General features: G+C 40.6%; 1 protein-coding gene across 1 annotated transcript in view; it reads left to right on the plus strand.

Moving 5' to 3' along the window:
* Positions 1–22,257, plus strand: part of mgat5b (alpha-1,6-mannosylglycoprotein 6-beta-N-acetylglucosaminyltransferase B) — a 77,803-nt gene extending 55,546 nt beyond the window's left edge. Inside the window, exons 10-17 of the mRNA XM_086288783.1 lie at positions 1,276–1,409; positions 3,225–3,355; positions 6,549–6,704; positions 6,895–7,041; positions 7,160–7,276; positions 11,463–11,537; positions 18,133–18,404; positions 21,550–22,257. Coding sequence (XP_086144909.1) covers positions 1,276–1,409; positions 3,225–3,355; positions 6,549–6,704; positions 6,895–7,041; positions 7,160–7,276; positions 11,463–11,537; positions 18,133–18,404; positions 21,550–21,748 — 1,231 coding nt within the window. The 3' untranslated portion in view covers positions 21,749–22,257. The remainder of the gene's footprint in view (positions 1–1,275; positions 1,410–3,224; positions 3,356–6,548; positions 6,705–6,894; positions 7,042–7,159; positions 7,277–11,462; positions 11,538–18,132; positions 18,405–21,549) is intronic.
* Positions 22,258–22,859: the final 602 nt, after the last annotated feature.

Consider the following 22,859-nt stretch of genomic DNA (forward strand, 5'->3'; position numbering starts at 1 on the left):
TGAAATTAGAGACTGTCCATTTCTTTGTCAGTGTCAGTGACAAACGTATAAATTCAGCAGAGCATCAAAGGACAGTAAATGCAGTTGGCAAAGTTTTTGTCCTTGTCTTCCAGCTTTGCAGTGCTGAAGCAGTCATGGTATACAAGTGAATCCTCAATTTTTAAACCAAACAGGCGATAAAAAAAACAGCTTTCAATGCAAATTGCAAATTTCGTCACAAAATTGATTAATGAAAAAGGAAACAAAAACAAAACACTCAAGCTATAGATGACAATCATCTGGGCTTTTTCATCCCATATTTTACTCTGAATGCATAAGAGGACAAGGGTGTTGTATTTATGAAATAAGTGGGTAGCACCCAGACACATTTCACAGCAATGAATGTTGATTCTGCTGCATTTTGAGAATTCTCAAATCAAAAGCCTACGCTGATTCCAGTCAGCATCAGTTCAAGGTCGGCTGATCGACCAATAGTCCTCTCCTGACAAAGTGACAGGCCAATACTTTGATTGCCTCTCCAGCCCTGACACTGATTAGAGATGCAAGCTATTGATAAAACGTCTCCAATTTCATTACATCGAACTGCTTCTTCCACTTCCCAGTGTGAATATTTACACCGAATAAAGTGCTGATGAGTAATTCTCTCCTCTTTAGCTTGTCATTGTTAGCTAAATGTTCTATTTCAGTTTGATCTTAGAGGACAATAATTATTTTGTTTTTCTGTTGATGCAGTCAAAGCGGTGTAATGTTTATCCACTCACTGCTGCTTTGACATTATCAGAGAGAACCTGACGCATTTTCTAGTCAAAGCCCTGCACATGGAAAAAAAAAGCCTCGCCCTAAAATTTATTTCTTCAGATTCTGGCCAGGATGGACCAATACCATATCATGATCCGTTACAGCAGCGTGTCCTGTGGTGGCTGTAAAACAAGTCTATTATTTAAGCTCCTATTGTCTCACCTTGAGGCGTGTGTGATCTCTGCTTATTGGGGGTGATGGCTGGGGACGTGGACATCTATCACTACTGACAGCTTTACAAACCAAGACTCTGACACCCAGACTGTGTTAGAGTACTCAGACTAGCTCCCATAACTCAAAATTAGATTTTTTTTCTTCATGTTTCTCTAGACTCAATCTCACTGTATGCACATGTGCTGTTCTGGCAAAGTACAAAAGGCTAAATGTATTGTTTTTCACTCAGCTAGAGGAGACAAATAAATGCAAGAGACAGCTTTGTTCTAATTCAGGCTAATTGTATCTCTTATTTTGTCCCAGATGCCACATAAGAGTGATTGATACCTTCGGTACAGAGCCTGCCTACAACCACGAGGAGTATGCAACTCTGCATGGCTACAGGACGAACTGGGGTTACTGGAACCTTCATGGCCAGCAGTACATGACCATGTTCCGTATGTGGGCTGCTTATTTCTCTACGATCTTTGTTCTCACTGAGATTGAGAGTCTAAAGTCAACGTCTGCTTGAATTTACAGATGCTTTAAGTTGTTTTGATGCACATATGTGTGTGATATATACACTCATGAACCCTTTATTAGATACACCTGTTCAACTTGTTGTTACTGCAAAATAGTTACTCAACCAATCACATGGCAGTAACTCTACTTGGACTTTTCTTCACAAGCATCTCCAGAGTTTACAGAGAATAAATAGTCCAAAAAAGAGAAAATATCCAGTAGTCCTCCGGGGCAAAATATCTTGTTGATGTTAGAATAGAATGACTAGATTGCTATGGTAATGGTAAATGGTAAATGGCCTGTATTTATATAGCGCTTTACTAGTCCCTAAGGACCCCAAAGCGCTTTACATATCCAGTCATCCACCCATTCACACACACATTCACACACTGGTGATGGCAAGCTACATTGTAGCCACAGCCACCCTGGGGCGCACTGACAGAGGCGAGGCTGCCGGACACTGGCGCCACCGGGCCCTCTGACCACCACCAGTAGGCAACGGGTGAAGTGTCTTGCCCAAGGACACAACGACCGAGACTGTCCGAGCCGGGGCTCGAACCGGCAACCTTCCGATTACAAGGCGAACTCCCAACTCTTGAGCCACAATCGCCCCCCTATTGAGCTAATAGGGAGGCAACAGTAACTTAAGTAACCCCTTGTTACACCCAAGGTATACACAACAGCATCTCTGAATTCACAAATCATCAAATCTTGGACATGGGCCCACATAAGATGCCCCTCCTGTCAGCTAAGAACAGAAAACTGAGGCTACCCTACACAAATCTCTGGGGAATGTTTACAGGATCTTGTTGAATCTGTGCCCTGAAGAATTAATGTAGTTCAGAAAGCAAGTGAGCCGAACCCAGTACTAGCAAGGCGTACCTAATACAGTGTCCAGTGAGTTAATGTTTTAAACTTAAAATGTGAGCACACCGTGAGCTAATAAAGACCTCAGGTTGTCACAGGCGAGCCTTTACAGCAGCAGGCAGGAAACTAATCAGTACAGCTGGGCCTGCACAGATGTGTAATACCTCCTGTGTGGGATGCAGACACACACACACCCACAAAGACCCAAACATAAAGGTGCAAAAACACAAGCACACACACGCACATTCATGACACTTTTTGGTGAAAATTGTAGCAAAAGAAACTTTCTGATGTTTGTCTCCAATTAATTCAGTGACAATGAGCAAAACCGTCTGTAGCCAAAACACTTGCTGTTATCACAAAGTCTTATACCAAAAGTTGTCAGCTTTAATTGAGTTTCTGAAAAATACAGTTTCTTTGCAAATCCCCGCTGCAGCAGACTTCCTTTGTGACTGCTAGCATTCATGCTGCTTGACTTCCTGAAAGCGGACAGCTGTGGGGACATTATAGCAGCGGTTTTGTGCAGCTTACTGAAATAATGAAGTTGCACTGTCATCATCGACCGCGCAGATGTGACTCATCAAGTCACCCGATCAGGAGTTAACAGCATCATACAAGAGAAGCATCCTCAACCCCAGCGAGTGCACCATTTCCTGCGTTTCCCTTTAGTCCACCAGATTAATGTAATAACAAATTGCTGAGAAAAACAATGAGCTTCGCTTCCCCTGAATTCCTGCCACACTCTTTTGTTCTGTACCGTCCACGTGCACAGCACCACAAATCTTCACAGCAGCTGCACTTTGGCTACCTTTTTATTTATTTGTTTGACTCTTGTAATGGACTTGAAACACTGTATTGCCAATTATTTTGTTTGTCCTTGGCAGCCCACACTCCAGACAACTCTTTTATGGGTTTTGTGGCAGAGGAGCTGAATGAGACAGAGAGACTGAATATTCAGAAGAACAAGGTTAAAAACATGGCTGTTGTATATGGCAAAGAAGCCAACATGTGGAAGGTCAGTATATCCAGCACAAGCATCAATACACAAATAGCAAGTGTCTAATCCACAGGAGGAGAAAAAGAATATTACATCTTGATTCATACCATGTAATAATTTTTGTTCCTAAATGTGAAATATATTTTACACTGTATAATGGAGGCACTTCAGATTTGATAAAACTCCAAAATATGATACTTTTTTAGAACCTCTAAATATCGCTTTCCTTTTTCTGTCAAACGCCCACTAGGTTTTACATTTCCTGCAAACAATTTCCTCCTCCAGGAATCAGGCCTGAAGTGTGATGCTGCAGGAACAATAGCTTTTGTTTAGAGTAAATTTTCCCTCCGAGCTGCTGCCAAGGCTGCTCCTTCTCTCTGTAACTTTGAAGCGTGTTGCAGCCTCCCTCAAGGTTTGTTTTACTTGAGTCTGGTTGCAGCTTTTGTACCTACACTGCCATGGCGCTCCCTGTTTTCTCAGAACAACTTGAGTTGCAGTGTAAGATTTGTGAAACAGAAAGATTGCTGTGTAGGAGCCAGTAGTATTGGAATCTCCCCAGACAGAGAAAACCCCCTCATTGAGAACAGCCTCTTCTTCCAACTCAATTTTGAGGTTCACTTTAGAGAGTTGGACTTCTAAAGGTTCTATGAGAAGAAGCTTGACTAATGCTTTGCTATTCTTTTTGCTCCATACTGGCCTCCCTCGTTTCACTTCTCCCCTGCTTGCTTGTGGTGTCGCTCTGTGCTGTTCTGTCATTTCATGATGCATCTTTGATGGCTCCACACAGCTTCAAGTAAGTAGACCTCTTTTTTTACTTAACTCGATGCCAAATTTAAATCAAGTCTTCTTCCTAGAATTTATGTTGCCAAAAGTTGCTGTAAAAGAGCCATTTCTGCAGAAATCACTTCAAAATGAACAACGCCAGTAAATAGTGCTGTGCAAAAGTCTTGAACCAGCCTGCTTTTCTTTCGAATTTGCTAAGAGAATAGGAAAGAGCTACAGTGCCTTATTGAAACAGGCAACCATACATAGCAGTACAGTATATAAGGCAAAGTCAATATTTTGTATGACTGCCTTTATTCTTCAACACAGTCTGAGCTCTTTTTGGCAGTCTTCACGAATAGTTCTCCAGGCTTCCTGAAGGACATTCAAAGCTCTTCTTTGGATCTCGGCTGCTTTTTGTTCTGTTCTCTGTCATCATGGCCCAGGCTCTAGGGAAGCCAATCCATGACTGATAGTCCATTGTTTGTTTTTCTCTTCAGGTGTGCTCTTACTGCATGATGGATCATGTCTGTTTTAATAATTGCATCAGTTTCAATCAGATCCTTACTGGCTGACATGCAGGCCAAAACCATGACAGAAGCTCCCCTGTGTTTTATAGATGGCTGTGGACGCTCACTGCTGTACCTCCTGACCACATCCTTATATACTGATTATTTTCAGTCCAGTTCTTGTGTAATTTGACTTGCCTCAGTCCTTTCACCCTTCCACTGAGACCATTTCTGATGAGGCTTCAGTGAACAGTAAATGAATCAACAGATGTCTGTGTGTCTCAGATCCTGCGTCAGGTCTCTGCTGGAGAAAGGACATGACTTTCAAATACTCTTCTTAGTTTTATTTAGCCTGCAATGTCTTCTTTTGTCCTCTACTTGTCAAGTTTCATCAGATTTCTTTTAAGGACACTTTGCACACCATGTTGAGTTTTGCCTGGTTTGGAAATCACCCTGTTATCACTGCATTTTTTTAAAAATTCAATTAAAGAAATGGGAACAAACTATGTGTTCATACAACAGGCCACCAGTAACAAAAGATATGATTTAAAATTGGTTGTTTGCCAAGTTGTCTATTATTTTTAAGCACAACATGGGTTCATCTCTTGATTTAAGTGCATTTTTTATGTTTCAGTGATTCAGAGATCATTGTTAATTTGCTTAAATACAAAATATTGTTCTGAAAATGATCAGCTACAAGGACTGGACTGAAAATAAATTACAAGGCAGCCAATGTCCAAAGAAAAACTTTGAAAGACCTTCAGAACTATTGCTCAATAACACAATAGTACAAGAAAATCTGGCGCCTTGAAAGCAAAATATGAAGAAATATTTTGCTACGGACCTTTGTATATTACTCTAATCTCTTCCAATATATTTTAAACATGCAGAGACATGCAATATACCATCCTATGAAATTCATCAATTCATGAAGTTTTGTCAGTTGACTTTATTTTTAATCGGGACAGCCGGCTACAGTTTGAACTCACAAGTCGCCCACAGCTGCAGTTGTGAGTGAGAGATTAAACCGCAAACCTTTTCATCTTTCAAGTCTGCAGGCTTTGATTTTTTTGATGGTTATTATTATCACTTTCTGTAAAAGGAACTGTTTTCATCACCTCATTGCTTTAAAAGAAAAAAAGGAAAGAAAGAAAGCCTGCAATGAATAATGAGCAGTAACACTTAGTTGACATTTATAAATGATTTATGCCTCAAAGACATAGCTTTAGTAAATTATTCATAACATTCCCTCAGAAAAAAACTTTTTAAGATAAACCAATTTAGTTTTTCTCAATAAAACTATTCAAGCAAATTATCCCCACGGGGAAGCGCAGAGGATACAGTACGCCCTGCTTTCAGTCTTTCATGTTCCTTCAAAATTCCACAGGTACAGAGTGATTTTTAGTTGCCAAGGTGATTGTGTTACTACTAGTATGGAGAGACTTGGCTCATTAGTCTGCTTTTAGCAGCCTCATTTCCATCAACCAGTACTTGTGCTCAGGTTGGGGTGATACTCTAGACTCTGTAACACATCTAGGTTTCCAAACTGCTGTGTGTGTAATTGTAAGGTCATATTTGAGTGATTTAAGGTGTGCAAAGTATTTAGGCATAACACCTTAGCAGAGGATGTATGTACTGAACATTTAAACAAAAAAAAAACAACAACAAAAAAACCCCACAATTATACAAAGTTTCTAAATACTCAAAATGGTTACAGGTAATCTTATAACCAGCTGCAACGTGTGCCGATAACAAGGCTTAGTTAAAACTCAATAAAATGGATTTGAAGTACTGTGGGGAAAAAACCGCTAATTTAAATGCAAATGCAGTTCACCCACCTTTTTTTAGTGTTTGCACAGTCAAATTCATAATTCATACATTCATTTTTCATTTCTTGTCTTTAAGCGCTTCATTTTGCTTCCCTCTTGTTTGTGTTCAAGGGTAAGGAAAAATTTCTGGCAATCCTGCACCGCCACATGGAGATCCACGGGACTGTGTACTACGAGGCACAGCGTCCCCCAGAGGTGCCCGCCTTCGTCAAGAATCACGGCCTGCTGCCTCAGCAGGAACTTCAGCAGCTCCTCAGAAAGGCCAAGGTGCGCTTGCAATATCGACACGTCTGAGCTCTGAAAAAGCGTCAATGTTTGCGCACAGTTTCTGTATCCCAGTGGACTGGCGAAAACTTCCTGCTTTTGTAGAGTTGGAAAAGGGATTGATCTGATCAGGGTGTGAGCAGCTCTGTGTAAACACTCACAATCTGCTGATCTTTGTTGTATTCCGCACTAGTTATTCATCGGATTTGGCTTCCCGTACGAAGGTCCCGCCCCTTTGGAGGCAATAGCCAACGGCTGCATCTTCCTGCAGCCAAAGTTTAACCCTCCTCACAGCTCTCTCAATCACGAGTTCTTCAGAGGGAAGCCCACATCGAGGGAGGTAGAAACTCACAATGTTTGACTTTTTAAAAATATACAGAAGACAGTTATGCTGTCTGATCTTAGCCGTGTTTATTGCCGGAAAGATTATTAATATATTCCACTTGTGCCTCCCTCAGGTATCCTCTCAGCATCCCTACGCGGAGCAGTACATTGGCAGACCGCATGTCATCACTATTGACTTCAATAACTCCGAGGAGTTTGACGCAACCATCCGTGAAATCATGAGGATCAATGTGCGTTCATTTTTTTGTGGATGTGTGTGTGTTTGCCATCCAATCTTAACAGCACTCATTCAACAAAATAATGGTCTTCTTATATTGTAGTCCACCATGCTACTCACTGCTGCATACTACCATACTGAGGTGAAAGTATAATTTACTCTTGCACACTTCACAGTGGGGTTTGACCCGCTTTTGAAGCCCTCTGAGTTTAATAGAGCTCTTAATCATGGCATCCGACGTTACAGCAAAATGCTTAGCTGGCTCCCGCTTTGCTCTCCACACTCCTAATTGCTTGAGATATTGAGCGGCTCAGTAGGTAAACTGTGCCCACACCTGAGTTTACGTGGCAGCGTTCCAGAGGCTAGCCCCACCGGCAGTACACATTGTCCACAGCAGATCTTATTAATCAATCGCACTGTGCTCAATCTGTCACCAGAACAACACAGAGCTACTGCCAAGCATCTCGCAGTTCCAAGACTCATGTGTGCCTCTACCTGTCAGGTGTGTTAAGCAGACCTTGTGTTGCCTGCTGATAGAGACAAAATAAAGTACCAGTTTTGGTATTGGTAAATGCTTTAAGTCCTAGGGGGACAAAAAAACAACACTAATCACATAAGATGAGGGAGTTTCAGTTAAAAATTTAAAAGCAGAAAGAGCAGAAGAAAACAGTTTTAGTTTTTTGTTTGCAACACGGTGGCATCATGGTTAGCACTATTACCTCACGGTTAGCACTATTACCTCACAGCGAGAAAGTTCTGAGTTCAATTCCACCATCAGGCCGGGGTCTTTCTGTGCAGAGGCGACCTGTCCAGAGTGTACCATGCCTCTCGCTCTGAGACAGCTGGATAGGCTCCAGCGCCCCCCACGACCCTGACAAGGATAAGCGGATGGATTTTGTTTGTTTTGTTGTTGTTGTTTTTTTACCCTCTACATATTTAATAAGACACGGGTTGAAATGGAAGTTAAAAAAAAAATAATCTGTTTACTAACCCATCAAACAAAACACTTTAAGAGAACTCCAAAATGTGTTTCATAACTTTTTTTAAAAGTGTGGTATTTTGGGTAATATACTTGAATCAGTTTTGGAACGCTGATGCGGTTTTCATGTCCTTATAATGCATATGAAGTTAGTGCCAACAGCCAAGCGTGAAGACTGAAAAGCAGCTTGGCTCTGTCACAAAATCTGCCTACTAACACCTCAAAAGTTTACTTATTAAGACATCACATCTTGTTTGTTATTATGCACACAAAAGCCAAAAATTGCTATTTTTCAACAGTGTCGGACTATTCCTTGATAGGAAGCAGTAACATCCCCCACTGGTTGCCTGGCAACAGGTCCCTTTGTTCACATTAGCAAAAAGAAACCTGTTTGAGTCTTTTTGCTAAGCTTAATTAACAACGGGGTGGTAGCTTCATATTTATTATACAAACAGTCGTGTAGGGTTTCTTATTTATAGAATTGTGGATCCAAGATGCACATTTGACTGAACCTCCCACTTCAATTTAGTTTTACATAATGCAACCGTCACGCTAGGGAAAAGAGTGGTTGAACAGCTAAAAATATTGAATTTTTGTGCAATAACCTTGCGATCTCGATGCCTTTGAAATTGTTGAGACCACTCGCAGTCAGCTGCCTTCTTCAAACGCTTCTAGACATCAAGACTGTGATAAAACTACAAGGTCAGTGTGCTATCAGTCTGTGATCAGTCTGCAACCGAATGTGGTCAGTTACTTGCAATAATGGCACCATGGTGATTAACTGGGATAAACTGGGAAAAATAAAAAGTCTGTTTCCAGCTATATACACGGAAATTCACATAGAGATAGAGATGCAGATAGAGCGTCATAGATCTAAAACGGATATTCTGAAATTCCTAAACTGAGATAGTTCTTCCAGGATGGCGATTTAACTGGATTAAAACTATAGAGATGCTCAGTAACAACACATTCATATAAGAAAAAAAAACCAGAATACAACCAGCTGACAACCAGTCAAGTCGAGTCGCCTACTGCAAAGCGATGGATCGCAGAGAAGTTGAGCTCATTGGCAAGTATTTGCAAACTTTTGCCTGATAGCAATAGGCATTGGCATATTTGGAGACAGGTTCCCTCCCACCAGATAAGTCATGCAATCACCTTGTGATTGAAAGTGACTCTGACAGCAACTCTCTGGGCCATTCTCAGCCACAAAGAGGTTGCCATCCTATTTTTATTCTTTTGCTGAAGCAGTAAGGGACAGTCACATAGTCTAGGTTTGGTGAGTAGGGAGGTTAAGGAGCGTTGATTGTGTTGGTGTGTCCAAAGCCTCCTGGATTTTTATTCTGCTGTGAGGAGCTGCTCAGTGGCTCAAACACAATACAGTCTAATTGTTTTCAGCTGAGAGCTCGTATTCTCGCACAGCTCGAGATGCTAAATTAGACATGTTCATTTACAGTGTGAAAAAGCCACGGTGCGCTACCCTATTAATGTCAGAAAAATAAATGAATAAATAAGCAGGGAGCTCTTGACCTGATGTGCTGCTTTCAGTGAAAACCGTTGTTTGGTCTCCCAGTCATGGCTGTAATTGTGGCTCCTGTTAGCAGTGTCAGGTCAGTTTGACATACAATTTAGTTTTTGCACCCTGTGAAAGTTTGATATAGATGGTAAAACTGCAGACACACATGTACAAGTGGCTAAAATAGGATTTTAAAGAAAGCAGTCAGAGTGCAGAGGTGCACTAGGAGATGAACTGAATTTCCCTTTTCAGTTCATCTTAAATTATAATTAGTTACTGTGTTTGTAAAAGCATTTCCTTGTAATACAATTACTTGGATAACTCTTCGGTTCGTGCAGTTTAAGCTCAGTGAGATGAGTCTGAGTGTAAAATTAGGCACGCTACATGTGTAGATGGCATTTAGTGTGGCTCATCTGGTTGTGTAGATTACATATTGTGAGTTTACTTACGCTTATTCACAGGCAGCTCAGTGCTTAATGCTTTTTAGGGGTCTGTTCATATTCCTGCAGCTCATGTTATGGATTTAGATAGCTTAAAAAGCTGCTGGCTAAGCTTTAATGTTACTTTAATAGTACTGTGCCTTGTGGAAATTAAGAAATACTCAAATGTCTTTGTGTGTTTTTTGTCCTGTCTGTACCAACTACCAGCATAACTTGCCTCACAGATAAGCCATCATTTTATGTCACTTTTAATGGTGTGAAATGATGAATGTTGCTCCCATTTTTTGTGACCAACCGCTTCAGTCAGTTTAGGTATATTAAATGTGGAGTCACATAAAGAATGTTTCCTGAGTTTGAATTCAAATCACACTTTATGAAACTTTTTTTTTTTTTGGTCCGACTCGGATTCTATTATGTAAAGATGCCCAAAAGGCAAATTGCATTGTGGAATAGCTGATGAAGTGCCAGATACATTTCATTAAACTCAGATGAAATAAAGTAATAAGAGAGCGCTAAAAGGAACACAACGCTAAAAGGAGCCATTTATCAATTTAAGCCTGAGTGCTTTAGTGGCCTGATGGTAAACAGTGAGATCTCACTTCAGATACCACAGGGAGACATTCTGAGAGGTTTCTACACCGGGGATACCGGCAGAATCTGTTCTGTCCCGATATATTTTATAATTAGTCATGTGTTCAATCCACAGTCAGCCTCAAAAATGCTGTTATTGATATAAACACCGTCTCCAAAGATTCCAACCTACAGTCATTATTCCCATCAGTTCCCTATGACCCTGCCTGCATCAAATATGAGAAAGAAGGGAAAGCTATTGATCAGTGTTCTCTTTTGAGCTTTTTTGCATGTTGTGCCTTAAGAAAACAATCTGACAGTGATTGACAGGTCTTTATGGCAACACTATTAACTGCACCCAAAGTATCCAGAAGTCACCAAAACAGCCGTCTCAGTGCCGCGTGACCTGTGGTCCGATGTCGGTTTAATCCATTGTTTGACATATTGATGTAGTCATCACGAAAATTAATGAAATCAATTTTCAAAGCTGTCACCTGTGATGTATTAGGTCGTTGATTTTAATGCGAGGCTCGTGCCGTGATATAGGCCTTTCACAATTACGCTAATGAATGTGTCAACTGTGATTAACTATCAGATGCTCGGGGTCCTGTAATTACTACGACTTGGCTTTGCGGCCATGCGCGCATGCTCTTGTCCACTGTTTGCTCATCTGTGCACGCACGTGTGTCTGCAGGTGGAGCCGTTCCTGCCGTACGAGTACACCTGTGAGGGAATGCTCGAAAGACTCCACGCTTACATTCAGAACCAGGTGGGTCGCTCAACATTTGAATCGTGAAACGTGCTGGCACAAAGCTTAATAAATCTAAGAGGAATGATTTAATGGTGCACGTGACGCCTCCCAGCAGTTTGCGTTTTTTGTGAATAGATGTGGGCTTGAACCACAAGATTCATTGTTATGTGTCTGGCTCAAACCTTATGGCTCTCATGGAACTGATGTTTATAACAGACACAGGCAGTAATTTATTACTGTTATACTTAAAAGAGCACTCAGGGAATGCAACACCGCCCTGTAGTGCAAGGGCTATACTGAAACTCTGATGTTTTATAATGTTTTTATTATAACATACTGACGTCAGCCTGTTTTTTTTTAACATTCTCTAATTCATGTGACTCTGACCTTTGACCTATGACCTTGAAGCATTACATACTAATTAGTGAATTTTATTATCTTTATCCTTATGATTGGAGCAAAATTGGCTGTAATTGGCTTCCATAAGCTCTGAAAACTCAAGACTTTGCAGTGTCATTGTAGCATCATAGGGCGTCCTATTGAAAAACTATATTGTTTACAGCTCTTTCCAAACACTTTCCTTTGATATATTACTCTGTATGGTTTCTTGAAATGTTTTTTCCAAGATCAACTTTGACCTTGGCCAGTTGTTCAGCCAACCTAGGTAGTCATGTCCCCCAAGGCTATTATACTGATGATAAATATTGAACATGATCAATCAAAAGTTTTGGGGTTTTGCTGATTTTCACATTTGTTGTAAGTTTCTATAGCTTATCACGACCATTTGGATATCTTGCAACCAGAAAAGTCTTTAGAAAGTTAGGGCACTGAGTGAAAGCATTCAGGGGAAAAGGAAAATATGAATCTTTTAAGGATTATGTTTTATGCAAATTAAACACAAAACACATAACATGGTAATTACACAGCTTTAGACTAGTTAGTAAGCACCTTTTTTCCACATTTATGTATAAATGTGAGTGAAGCCTAAGAGACCATTTGATCCATAATGACTGTGTTCAGAGGGAAAAAAACAAAACAACTTGACATCTAGTTGACCAAACTCTCTTAATTCCTCTTGAAAATGGAAATTAGTTATGTGGGAACTGTGCCTATTGCTAATATACAGTCAGTCAGTTAAAAGTGTGATCAACTGCACATCCTCTTGATCAGGTTGTGTTGATGATACATCAGTGAAACCATAAAAAAACTGAAACATGGAATAAGTGAACATAAAACTTCTAATTTTTGCGAGACCTCCCTTAATGTTTTGGTATTGAACTTGTTTTAACACCAACTAAGGGTATAGAGACAGTCACATGAAAAGACAAGAAGCCCAGTGTCACTCAGGGGAATACGCTGTAATATTATATTTTCTTTATGATTCAAATGTAAAAAAAGACAGAGGATGTAACACTGAATAATAAGCGCTTTGTTTTGGGCTGTAAACTGATGTTTTGTAAAGTCAGTTTCAGTAGTTATTAATATTATGCACTGTATGATGCCATAGTAGAAACTATTGAATAATGCTTCTGAATACATTTAATCCATTCATTAGTTAATGCTACTTATTAGATATTTTAATAGATTAAGACCTGTTTTTATATCTATTATAAATCAAATATGGCTGCTAATGCAGTGTTTTGATGTATCAAACAGTTTTATTCAGTCATTGTTTGTTTGCCCTGAATTTATATGGATGTCACAATAATTATTATCACATTCACTCAGTCTGTTGACACTACTGACAAACTAAAGGCACACATGTGTGCAGTGTTGCCTCAGAGGACTAATCTGACTATGTGTGTATATACTAATATATAAGAATGCAGGAGTATTGCCTGCATACTTGATAAAGGTCAGATGGACTGATATGTTCTAGCTTATTAAAAATACCAGCAGTAAGTGAGACAGCATGCAAGAGTTCTGCTTAATAGTTTTCATGTCCACCTTTCAAAGTGTCTTAATAGAGGTAAATTCAGTCCTAGAGTGGATTATGGCTGGGGAAAAGAAGCGTAACATTTAAACACAAGGTTAAGAACAGAAAGGATGCGTTTATTCAATTCTGCTCATTGGGTCGATCCCCTTGACAGAAGAAAGGAATTAATTGGCTCTCATGTGAAGCTCCAGCTGTTTCAGAGGAGCGAGCTCGCTGTTGCATTTTAAATCTTTGTTCCTGAGCCAGTGCATTTTATTTTCATTATATTTTAATTTTTTTCAAGTATTTTAGTTATTAATTCAATCTATTTGAAGAGATGTATACACTATATTGCTAAAAGTATTCAGTCTCCCATCTACATCACCGAATTCAGGTGTTGCAATCACTTCCATGGTCATAGGTTTATAAAATGCACAGAGGTGGACAACTTCTGCAGAGTCAGTCACTGCAGACCTCCAAACTTCATGTGGCCTTCAGATTAGCTCAATAACAATGTGTAGAGAGCTTCATGGAATGGATTTCCATGGCTGAGCAGCTGCATCTAAGCCTTACATCATCAAGCACAGTGCGAAGTGTTTGATGCAGTGGTGTAAAGCACGCCACCACTTGACTCTAGAGCGATGGAGACGTATCTGTGTGTGCAGGTGACTATTACTGTGCATAATTATTAGGCAACTTAACAAAAAACAAATATATACCCATTTCAATTATTTATTTTTACCAGTGAAACCAATATAACATCTCCACATTCACAAATATACATTTCTGACATTCAAAAACAAAACAAAAACAAATCAGCGACCAATATAGCCACCTTTCTTTGCAAGGACACTCAAAAGCCTGCCATCCATGGATTCTGTCAGTGTTTTGATCTGTTCACCATCAACATTGCATGCAGCAGCAACCACAGCCTCCCAGACACTGTTCAGAGAGGTGTACTGTTTCCCCTCCTTGTAAATCTCACATTTGATGATGGACCACAGGTTCTCAATGGGGTTCAGATCAGGTGAACAAGGAGGCCATGTCATTAGTTTTTCTTCTTTTATACCCTTTCTTGCCAGCCACGCTGTGGAGTACTTGGACGCGTGTGATGGAGCATTGTCCTGCATGAAAATCATGTTTTTCTTGAAGGATGCAGACTTCTTCCTGTACCACTGCTTGAAGAAGGTGTCTTCCAGAAACTGGCAGCAGGACTGGGAGTTGAGCTTGACTCCATCCTCAACCTGACAAGGTCCCACAAGCTCATCTTTGATGATACCAGCCCAAACCAGTACTCCACCTCCACCTTGCTGGCGTCTGAGTCAGACTGGAGCTCTCTGCCCTTTACCAATCCAGCCACGGGCCCATCCATCTGGCCCATCAAGACTCTCTCTCATTTCATCAGTCCATAAAACCTTAGAAAATCAGTCTTGAGATATTTCTTGGCCCAGTCTTGACGTTTCAGCTTGTGTGTCTTGTTCAGTGGTGGTCGTCTTTCAGCCTTTCTTACCTTGGCCATGTCTCTGAGTATTGCACACCTTGTGCTTTTGGGCACTCCAGTGATGTTGCAGCTCTGAAATATGGCCAAACTGGTGGTAAGTGGCATCTTGGCAGCTGCACACTTGACTTTTCTCAGTTCATGGGCAGTTATTTTGCGCCTTGGTTTTTCCACACGCTTCTTGCGACCCTGTTGACTATTTTGAATGAAACGCTTGATTGTTCGATGATCACGCTTCAGAAGCTTTGCAATTTTGAGACTGCTGCATCCCTCTGCAAGATATCTCACTATTTTTGACTTTTCTGAGCCTGTCAAGTCCTTCTTTTGACCCATTTTGCCAAAGGAAAGGACGTTGCCTAATAATTATGCACACCTGATATAGGGTGTTGATGTCATTAGACCACACCCCTTCTCATTACAGAGATGCACATCACCTAATATGCTTAATTGGTAGTAGGCTTTCAAGCCTATACAGCTTGGAGTAAGACACCATGCATGAAGATGATGATGTGGACAAAATACTCATTTGCCTAATAATTCTGCACTCCCTGTATGTATATATAAGGCAATAATCTGTATCCTATTTTAAGTATTTATTTTCTTGTTTTAATGCTTCTCAAATGTGTGGTAGAAAGCTTCTTTGTCCTTGCTTATCTTGATGGTTGCAATGTTCTGGTGAAACATGTGTTGATGGTGCATTCATGTGATCCTGTGTTTGAATGAGTGAAAACAGTGTTTGGGGAATATCCTAACATGACCTTTGACAAGTCTTATTCAAGCTTTTATTTCTGAATTCACATACTGACCTTACTTTTAAAGGCGTTCCCTTTCTGAAGTTTTCAGTTGTTTGTCCACAATATTTATCCCTCTGCTAGACTGACTGGGTCAGCAATTAAATCCCTTTTTCCTGCCACCGGCTGCAAGCTCAACAGATGGGCACAGTTTTTTTGTTTTTGTTTTTTGGGGGTGTTTTTTCGGCTTATATGCAATGTCCTTGATTTCTAACATTTGCACACATCAAAATGAGAAATGAACAATCACCATGTGTTTAACCGTATCTCTTTCTTGGTATTACTGCTACTTTCAAGTTATTTTAAAGAAGAAAATCATCTGAAATATTAACACACACACACACACACACACACACACACACACACACACACACACACACACACTCTTATCTGCAGAATGTTTACAGATGTTGTTGTCCTCAATGAGATCTGTGATGTTTTGATGGTTGGTATATTGTCTGGCAGTGGCAGGTTAAGGAAATGTGTTAGCCTCTGTTCTGCTCTGACACCCTCTCTTCCCCCGCTGTCAGAAATAATACACACACAATAATGTGTACACACACACACACACACTCACTCTCTCTCTCTCTCTCTCTCTCTCTCTCTCTCTCTCTCTCTCTCTCTCTCTCAACATGCCGTGACTGACTGAGACTGTGACTAGCCGCCTGGCGTGTACAAGGGCAGACTTCCAATCAGGCTCTCCTCCCTGTTCTTTCTGCCACTTTCTTAAACCTTTTCTTTCCTCTTTTCCAATTTTACTTCTAACTCCTCAAGTTCCACACATCCTTTAGCCTCATTTTTCTACTTTCTGACCAAAACCGTCACACTCGTTATCTCCCACTATGAATACCCCTCGCCTCTGTTTGCTCTAGCAGAGCTCTAACTCCTCTCTGACCCTCATACAATAAAGTTTGATGGCAGCTCACTATTTTTTTTTTTTCTAAAAATGGTGTCCGTGTGATGACACAGCAGGGCGCAAACACACACACACTTGCCGGTTACTTGGTTATTCCAGTTGCTTGTTATTGCAACTATCTCATCAGCCAATCACATGGCAGCAACTCAGTACATTAAGGCATGTAGATGTGGCCGGGATAACCTGCTGAAGTTCAAAGCGAGCATCAGAATAGGGAAGGAAGGTGATTTAAGTGAGTTTGAACGTAGCATAGTTGTTGAGCCAGAAAGGCTGGTCTGACTGTTTCAGAAACTGCAGATCTGCTGGGATTTTTCTGCACAGCATCTCTTGGCTTTACAGAGAATGGTCTGAAAAGGAGAAAATATCCAGTGAGCAGCAGTTAAATGCAGTGAAAATACCTCATCGATGCCAGAGGTCAGAAGAGAATGGCCAGCCTGCTTCAAGCTGATAACAAGGCCACAGTAACTCAAATAATTGCTTTTTATAGTCAAGGTATGCAAAATGCACAGCATGTCAAAGCTTGAAGCAGATGGGCTACAAAATTGGAAAACAGAAAATACAAAACGTTGCCTGCACTGATGGGTTTTGATTTTTGCTGCAACATTCGAAGGTTAAGGTCAGAATTTGGTGTAAACAACATGAAAGAATGGCTCCATCCTGCTTTACGTCAGTGGTTCAGGCTGCTGCTGGTGGAGTAATGGCGTGGGTGATATTTTCTTAGCACACTTTGGCCCCCTTAGTAACAACTAAGCATCATTTAAATTCCACAGCATACCTGGGTATTATTGCTAACTGTCCATCCCTTTATGACCACAGTAGATCCACCTTCTAATGGCTGCTTCCAGCTTGAAACCAGTTCATGTTGGCGCCATATCTCAAAGCTCAGATCCTCTCTAACTGGCTTCTTGAACATGGCGTCACTGATGGAATGAAGAATGTCTAAAAAGAATTACTGAAGATTTAATATAGTTTCAAGCCCTCCGTCTCCTCATCTCGCCCCTTTCACACTTTCTTATTTTGCTGATGAACACTGCATATGCGTGTGCGCGCGTGAGTATGCAATCAGGAATGTAGTCTGTTTTTAGGAGTGGAAGTGCAGCAGAGATTGAGAGATTGGAAGTCTGGTTATTGCCTACGGGAACTGGGAGCCTATTTAATAAACGGGACTGGAGGCCAGAGGGATATGTCAGAGAAATGTTATTACCTGGGTTTTATGAATAGCCCCAGCAAGGTGGGGAGGGGTCTAGTCAGCCTCTCACCAGAGCCCTAATTCTGCCTCCAAATCCTATTTACTACTGGGTGCCATGACTACATCCATGTTATTTCCATATAGGATGACAAGGACTTCCCACTTTTGATAAGCAACTCTTTGTGTTTAACAGCTCCTTTATTATTTTAGTAGCATTTAACGTGTTGCTAAACATAATGTACTTTTTTTTTTAAATCAGAGTTTCGTTTTTGTTGTATATTTTACTTTTTCTTTCCACCTGCAGGACTTTTGTTCTCCTGAAGCTCCGTTTCCTCCCGTAAACTCATCTCAGACTTGGTTGGGCAGTGCTCCCAGTCCTTTCAACCTCCTACCCAACTCCAGAATCCTAACCTGGGCCTCCAACGCCAGCTCCTTCTCATCCTGGCCTCCTCTCACTGCACTCCGTGTCGTGGCTTCACTCGAGAGCGAGTCGTGTGTGAAGGCATGCCAGACTGCAGGACTAATCTGCGAACCCGCCTTGTATCGTTTCATTAACATTAGGGAGACTTTCAGCGCGTAAGTCCTTTTTTCCTGAATTTGTTGAATGATGAATCATTTTTGCGTGCACATCTCTTGCGTGCCTGTCCTAGCTCAGAAAAAAAAAATTCTCAGCATCTGAGTGTTTTTTAGGTTAATAAGACAAGTTAATTTACAAAAAAAACATTTGAGGGATCCTGCTGGCATCACTAAAATAAAGGTTACAAGTTCCATAGTTCATGTTTAAATGTGAATGTGATGTAAATTTATTCTAAAAAGGAAACTTCAGCTGTGATGTGCACTCATCTGAAACATCTAGTGCAGTTTTTTATTTTCATTGTTTTTTTGCAAACTGTAACATCTTAAAAGTCCATCTCACTGAGCTCATTCTACAAATAATTATTTGATTGCATTCCATCAGAGCAGCACCACGCCTCATTTGCACTTCTAGTTTCAGTATTATACAGTAGTACAAAGTACTGATGAAACAACTGGATCACCCTTTCCTCTGTTGTTTTCCTGCCATTCTGAACAACAGCCGTAGTAAACACATTAAAGGGTTTTATTAGTGGGTTTTTATATATAAATTGTCATGAAGAAAGAGAGTCATTGCTCATAAAATGAGGTCAGATCTTCACACGTAGTTTGTTTTGAGATGGTTTCATTTCTTTATTGAGCGTCCTGAGTAATCGTTCACAATACATGCTGGTAAAAGTAACTGAACTCATGAGTCTAGTACTATGTTGAGCCTCCTCCATCTGCAGCTTCATCAGGTGTTTCACACTGTCTGCTTTCAGAATGCACGTCAATGCTTTGGGAATTTGAACCGTTCCTCCAACAAAACTCTTAATATTTCTCAGGTGTAGCAATTTACTGGCCTACTTGGGCACTCAAAGCACTTTATACAACATCTGTCGATCACCTATTCACACAAACACTTTTTTCTAAGTCTAAGTGCTAACTACCTAGCATCCACAATCTGATGAACACACTGGAAGCAGCTTCGGGGTTCAGTATCTTGCCCAAGTTTACTATTTTATTCAAGGATGCAGACTGGAGCAGCCAGGGATTGATCTGCATCCTGAGCCACAGCTACCCTACAATTATCAGATTTTGCTTTAAGGTCAGCATTCCTACTTCAATTTCTTCATTTTTACCCACTGTCTTGTCTTCATATGACACGAAAGTGGGTTTTGGTCATCATGTTCCACAGTAGGTGTTAACACTGTGCTGTGCCTTTTTTGAGAAGTTTTGTCACCTGTCCACAGAACATTTCCACGGAAACCTGTTCCAGGATTACAAGTATTGCTCTTTCTCGGATTTTTGCAGGACACACAAACTTTAAGAAGTGTCATTAGCGCAGTGGTTCACAGTGCAGTGTATATGTGTATGTATGTATGTATGTATGTATATATATATATTAGGGGTGCAACGATATTCGTATCGATATTGAACCGTTCGATACAGTGCTTTCGGTTCGGTACGCATATGTATCGAACAATACAACATTTGTAATTTATTTTATCAACTTTCCTTCTGACTATGCTGTCTGTGTTGAGCGCTCAGTGAATCTGCGTTCGACTACTCCGCCTAGGCTGCACTGTCGAGCGCAGATCCACTGAGCGCTCCACACAGACAGCATAGTCAGAAGGAAGAGTGCAGGGCACCTCCCCCACCCTCATTCAGATCTGGCGTTTGGAATTATTTTGGTTTTCATGTGACGTATGACCCTGAAGGTAAGCGAGTCATGGACTAAAGTAAAACAGTATGTTGGATGTGCCATGCAATGCTCAATTACATTGGTGTGAACTAGTGTGTTAGCGCAGTTAGCTCGTTAACGTGTTGGCCGTCTAGCCCCATGCACGGGGCGATCGGTGGTAGCTCGTTAACGGAGATTTGCCGTGTTGTGGCGTTAAGGTCATTTCAACGAGATTAACCTGAAAGCACTAGTGGGAACACAACGAATATGACTGCACATTTACGCCGACATCATCCTAGTGCAAAGACAAAAACAACTAACTAACTTTAGCCGAGTCATTTAGACAGCTGTTAGCACATGATTCTCCTTATGCTGCTGAGAATATAACCCAGAAGAAGCGGATAGTATAGCTTTTATTTTGGAAAGAGACATTTCTCTGTAATAAACTCTCTTTTCCAAAGATGCATGATTCCTCAATCAGATACAGGGCTTGCAATATCGCTAGCCCGATGTCCCGGAGCTAGCGATTTTTTCAGTCGGGCTACCAAAATCTATCTCTTCCCTGCCCGTCGGGCTATTGTAGGAAAAATATATGTCAATGCTTTTGCATTCTTTCAGAAATGTAGCTGGGTAATTATGTCATTGGCATCGGTGAGCCACTGTCAATATGTGACATATTGAAATCGCGTTTGAATTTGCGCTTGTTTTTTTGCTTTCACTTTGCAATTGTGCGAACTGTGTATAGAGAGCGACAGCACTGATCTGTGAGTGATGATAATTTGTGCACCAATTCCTCTGACATCGTCTTATTAATCGTTAGCTTACTATGTAAACATGACAAGTGAAATCTCCCGCAGCTTAAACATGTGAGAGGTTGATCGCGCAGAGAATCGCTGAGCTTATGTGAGTGAGCGTGTAAAAGCAGCAGGAGGATATATATTTCAGTTCTGCTGAGCCAAATAAGACAGGTCAGGGTGAAGAAGTGACAGCCAAAGAAAAGCTTACCACAAAACGGAGAAGTTATGACAAATCAGACTATAAGGCAAAAAGAAAGTGCAGCTTTATGGTTTCATGGACAAAAGAATTTCTGTGGCTGCAATATGACAAGCTAAATAACCAGGGCTGCACATAAGTGGTCCGCAGGTGCGCATTCGCTGTCAAAATAAAAAACACGCACAAGGGTTAGGGTTAAATTTAAAAACTGTACTTTTGAGTTAAAATATATATTTATAATTTTAATAAATGACAAATTAAAAGGGCATGAACATTTTTTTGTATCGAAAAAACATCGAACCGTGACACCAAAGTATCGAACCGAACCGAACCGTGAATTTTGTGTATCGTTGCACCCCTAATATATATATATATATATATATATATATATACACACACACACACACACACACACACACACACACACACACACACACACACACACACACACACACTGTAAACTGTGTCCTCATCCTTTGTCTTTGTTCCCAGGCTGGACTTTCAATGTGAAGGAGTGGAGTCTGAGAAGAACCACCTCTTTCCTGCTTTCTCAGCAGAGCATGCTGAATGCAGCCTGCAGCAGGACCCCTTGCTGTTCAGCTGTGCCGGCTCCAGTGCCAAATACCGACGCCTTTGCCCCTGCAGGGATTTTCGCAACGGCCAGGTGGCATTGTGCAAGGACTGCTTATGACCAGAAGAGGACCTGGATGATGGAGGCTCTTTTGTAATCCTTGGGTAGGAAACTCACTGGCAAGAGACAGTGTGATAAAAGCAGCAAAGCATACACACTGACTGTGCTACCTTACCTCTGACCCAGAACTGGCTACCAAAGTAGGTAAGGTGTAAACGTCTCAGGGATCTGCATGATTGTACTTTGAGTCTGGAGGGTTTGAAGCTTCACTGTACAGATGTTCTGCATTCAGACAGTCTTTACAGAAATCACGATGAAATGTAAAACTTAATGGATGAGTTATATGAGTAATCAAGAAAGATTTGAATAAAAAAAAAATGCTTGATTTTCACAAGTGTGGTTACTTGTTGTTGTGTGAATATTTACAGTGTCATAGTGGAGTTGGATATTTGTACTAGATGCACCCAAAGCCATTTACACTATATTGAGATGTACTATTTTAAATGTCCGTGATGAAATTTGTACATAAGTGTTGTTTAATAAAATACATACAGGAAACATCGTCTTTTTCTATTTAAAAAAGTACTCTACTAGCTATCAGTCTCTGTATCTAAACACATTTTAATACAGGTCTCTGAGGGTTTTGAGAGAGCACATCTTCCATCACGGTCAGAGCTCCTTCTTGTAATGTCACCATCTGAAATGTTCTGGATCCACACCAAAATTTAATGAGGTCTGTCTTTTCAAATGCTTCAAATTTTCACAATTTCTGGCTAGACAGATTTCTTCAGTAAACTTGCTGATTTACAGACATGACAATGCACAAATCGTGATTTAAAGTGAGGTAAAACTATCCATCTTTTATTATCTTTTTATGGCAAAATATAACAATTACTTCTTTCAGCCTGATTTATACGGACATAAAGCTTTGTTGGCACAGACTCGTTGGTTATAAAGTATACTTTGGATACAAGATGACACTTCTTGGTTTGATTCCTGCACGAATATTTGAGGGTTTTTTTCCCCTATATTATATCCTAAGCTGATTTGTTATAATAATATATTCCTCATAAGGCACATCTCTGCAATCCTTGTACTCTATCCCTTGCAAAAATTTATACTGTCTTTATAGATAAACGCATGCCTGCTTAGGTAGCAGAACAAATGGCGA

Source organism: Aulonocara sp. 'chitande type north' Nkhata Bay, linkage group LG4, assembly GCF_057382095.1.
Source record: "Aulonocara sp. 'chitande type north' Nkhata Bay isolate Kocher_YH1m ecotype deep benthic linkage group LG4, A_spYH_male_GT1.1, whole genome shotgun sequence".
Classification (NCBI taxonomy): Eukaryota; Metazoa; Chordata; class Actinopteri; order Cichliformes; family Cichlidae; genus Aulonocara; species Aulonocara sp. 'chitande type north' Nkhata Bay.